The sequence below is a fragment of the Sphaerodactylus townsendi genome, linkage group LG11 (assembly GCF_021028975.2).
Source record: "Sphaerodactylus townsendi isolate TG3544 linkage group LG11, MPM_Stown_v2.3, whole genome shotgun sequence".
Lineage (NCBI taxonomy): Eukaryota > Metazoa > Chordata > Lepidosauria > Squamata > Sphaerodactylidae > Sphaerodactylus > Sphaerodactylus townsendi.
The window spans coordinates 28,125,854-28,130,060 of NC_059435.1; the positions used below are offsets into that span (position 1 = coordinate 28,125,854).

General features: G+C 39.0%; 1 protein-coding gene across 1 annotated transcript; it reads right to left on the reverse strand.

The window, feature by feature from the left end:
- Nucleotides 1–1,606: 1,606 nt before the first annotated feature.
- XCR1 (X-C motif chemokine receptor 1) lies at nucleotides 1,607–3,410 on the reverse strand. The gene has a single exon (XM_048511725.1). It carries the CDS (start codon nucleotides 3,397–3,399, stop codon nucleotides 2,368–2,370), a length of 1,032 nt encoding a protein of 343 aa, XP_048367682.1. The 5' UTR covers nucleotides 3,400–3,410; the 3' UTR covers nucleotides 1,607–2,367.
- Nucleotides 3,411–4,207: the final 797 nt, after the last annotated feature.

Below are 4,207 nucleotides of genomic sequence, written 5' to 3' on the forward strand. Positions count from 1 at the left end.
GTCAGCTTATTGTTTCTGTTTATTAAGTAACTTAACAGGTCACTGAGTGGCATGTGCCTCTTAAACCTGTGTACAGTCATGTGCCTCAATCGTTTAATTGAAAAGACTGTGTACAGACATCAATCGTTTAATTGAAAAGACTAAAACAAAACATTGTGTGACTGACATCCACTGGTAACATTTATGTTGATTTGAAGAAATATACAGTAATAAACATCCTTAGTGGAGTGTGCTTTTTTCAGATTAATACTGAATATTTCTAAGATTATGTCTAAGATCACACTGTAAATCTTGCTGCAACACTCATGGGATTCTTTGACACCCCCCCCCCCCTTTACTGAAATCCAAAAGGACACCACTGCCACAGGCCATTTCCACCTGAAGCACTTAAAACATTTGGGAAACGTTTTTTAAACAAACGTTTTGGGGTTTTTTTGTCCACATAGCACAGAAAAATTGTTTCAGGCAAAAATCTTTTTTCCTGCCTTCCACCTGATTTTAAAGCTCACTTTTGTTTTGTTGCAACTACCATTTTGTACTGCTTGCAGTTCTCTGTGCCACCGGCCATTTGCAGAATTTTTTCCAGGGGCATTTCCTCTGCTGGCTTCGCTACTGGGTGATGTTTCACTGATTTAAATATATGAATCAACTCAGCTTTGACTGCCGATTTTGGCAACATATTGCTTTCCCCTTTTAAAAAAATTCAGTACATGATACAAGAATTGGCATATATGCAGTCTTCTTGAGGCTCCGTAGCTTCAAAGATACCTCTCTGACAATTTTAAAAAGGGAAAGTGACACATTGCCGAAATCAGCAGGCAAAGTTGAATTGATTCATGTCACCCAGCAGCGATTCCAGCAGAGAAAATATCCCTGGGAAAAACCCTCTAAATAGTGGCCAGCATGCAGAATCACAAGCAGCACAAAATGGTGGGCGCAACAAAACAAAAATGAGCTGTAAAGTAAGGTGGGGGAGATTAAAACGTTTTCTGCTCACTGCACAGCAAACAGGAAACATTTTCAAAACATTGTCAGGGGAAAAAATCACTAGTTTAGCATTTTTGGAATAAAACGTTTTGAGGAAATATGAAATGTTTCCCAAACGTTTTAAAACCTGTGCTGAAATCCTGCAGAAAATATTTTGAGACCTCAAAACATTTTGTGTTGTGCAAAATGGGCCATAGTGTTTTTATTGTTTATGATTAATGTAAGGTAGTTATATACTCCTAGGTAGTTATACACTCGTAACCACACAGAAGACTGCTTGGAAGTTTGCAGAGATCACATCAATTATTTTGAGTTTCAGCAACTTTATTAGGAACAGAGCAATCAATGCAAGTGGTTTTTTCCTACTAGACTTCAAACAGTTGTTAATTACATTAGTCAGCAATGTATTTTTTAAAACCCTATACACAACGAAGTAAAGACTGAAAACACTAAAATCTGAAATTAAAAACAATGTTTCAAATGGTAGATCTCAACATTTGTAAGATAAAAGCAGAACTATACAAAACAAAATAATTTCTATGGATTTGTGAGGAACTGTATATATGCAGTGCCATTGTGGAACGATGGAACTAGAACATCTTGGGGGGAAATTCCACGTTGTTTTGCAGGCTCAGTTCAGTCCACTTTGGTTTTCATTACAACTCAACAGGCCATTCAGAAGCAGAAAATTAATTAATACAATATATGATTCAGTTACTCTGCTGCAAAATTGTAGCTGATTTCTCCTTTGTTTAAGTGTTACAGAAAATGTCAACCTGCATTCCGATTCACTGATGCACATACAGCATAGAAACATAGTTATGCTTGCTATAATTTTTGCATGCAAAATATGGATACAGTTTGGGTATTTTAATAGTGTGTATAGTTTTGTTGGGATATATACATACAAGCGTGTGTGGCAAGACAATATCTGAGACAAGTACATCAGTCCCGTGATACTTAACAGCGCAGTTGAAGTACAGTGAAGTCATTGGCTTTAGAAAGGAATCCACTGTCAATCATTAAAACATTTTAGAGATTTGAGCAATATGCTATGTGATTCATTTAAAACAAAAAACCTACCCATATTCTGTTTTTTAAAAAGGTTGCTCCTTACCCTTTCACATAGAGTTCTGCAAGCATCTGAAATTTTTAGTAGGAGTAAAAATAGAACGCCCCACCCCCCATCTATTAGCTTGAAAATGTCTTATTCGTGAATTAAATAGATGGGCTCCAAGCAACGCAGATGATCATTGTCTGTCTTCTCTCTCAAGGCGAGGTCATTTTATGCTCTTCGCAGTGAAATATTGAAAAAAATGAAGAGTATTTCCAAGACGGTGGTGCAATTCAGGTGACTTCACCTGCTCAGCAGCATTATCTTCAGTACATGGACGCATCCTCATACAGGCCAATGTGCCAAGAATGAGCTCTTGGGTAGGGTTCAATCCTGCTGTGGCAAGAATAGTACTTCTTGAACAAGAGTTTCAGGTGCCTTCTGAATTTCACCCCAACAAAGACATAGAGCACTGGGTTGAGACAGGAGTGGCAGAAGGCAATTTTGCGGCTGATGTCAAAAGCAAAGAAAAGTTGATTAAGGGATTCACAATCCAGTTCGATCTTCCGCGTAGTTGATGAAAAATATAGGAAACCAAGCACATTGTAAGGTGCCCAGCTGAGGAAAAAGACAAGCACAATGGCAAATATGAGTCTCACAGTTCTGTACCTCTTTTGAGTCCTTGATCCCAGCAGAATCTTAAGCATCCGGATGTAACAAATAGAAATGGTGAAAAAGGAGCACAGAAAGAAAGCAATTTGCTGATACAGCTCTACCCACTTCCATATGGGCTTTATGTACTCACACTGTTGTTGGCCATTGTTGGTTACAACTTCAGTATAAATTATTTCAGGGATCACGACCAGCACACCGATGATCCAAACGACCAAGCTCACCAGAATGCCACGCTTTTTTGTGGGTGATCTCAAAGTGGACAAGGGATCTACCACAGACAGGCATCGGAAGATTGTCATTAAGGTCAGAAAGATAACACTGCAGTAGTAGCTAATAGAGAAGATAGCACTGACAGCCTTGCAGAGAAAATCACCAAGGCTCCATTCGTAATAATAGTAGACAATCCAGAAGGGTAGCGTGCAAGCGAAAGCCAAGTCCGCGATGCAAAGATTAACCATGAAGAGGTTTGTTAAGGATGTGATGTTTTCATATTTCACGATGATCCATAAGACGAGGCTATTTCCTAGCAGACTGAGAAGGAAAATCAAAGAGTACAGGATGCCCGTGAACATGGCACTAAAACGGTAGGTGTCATCCATTTCACACCAATTTGCATTTGAATTGTCGTCAAAATCAGATGGTGTGAATGTGTCATTGTAGTATGAAATTTCAGTCATGTTCATCCTTATTAGCCTCACACACTTCTGCAGCAGGTAGACAATGACAGCCTCTCTGATCAAACAGTAAAACTTGTTACTGTGACGAATACACGATCGGCAAATGGGGTAGTGAAATTTCACATCCATGTGCTGTTGCAGTAAATATTCTTGCTGGAGGATTTGTTCACCATGCATCAAAGTTTTACTCTTCTTTTTGATAAGCCGAAAGTGTGATTTACTTACCTCAGCATCTTCACTTTGAACATTGCTACTCTGGCATTTCATACAATTTTTTAAACAAGCAGTCTCCAAATCGAATTTCAGGGAATTCTGGGCTCCCTAGAAGAGATTCAGTGATGTAGAAATCAATAACCACAAGACATTTTAGTGGTGATACTCTCTGATATTGAGTACCAAAGACCAGGGGAAGGGGGAGGAACTGTTCCCCAAGTCCTGAGGGGGGAAGTGGTGAAAATCAGTGCAATTGTATATACTGAGTTTTGGTGTTTTTTTTAAAGAACAAAAAGCACTAAATAATGGGAGTCAAAAGTTTTCCTGATAAACAGCTTTCTGTTCATCATTTATTTTCTCATGTAATCTGCAGCAAGAGGAATGTGTTTGAGCCAGGCTGTTATACTGCATACACTATGTTCACAAGGGGTGATGTTAAGACCAAGTGACCCATGTGGTCCCTCCAAAAATGCCACAGATTATGTGGCAGGCCCTTCGGGGTTCCTCAATGGGCAGGGCGATGCATAAATTGTTTCCTGAAGGGAGATAATTTGGAAGCAATTGCTTAAAACCCATTCCTGTTTAAGAGATAGCTCTATAT

What these genes read in the sequence shown, in the direction of transcription:
- XCR1 (XM_048511725.1), bottom strand. Translation starts at nt 3,399, where the DNA reads ATGAACATGACTGAAATTTCATACTACAATGACACATTCACACCATCT.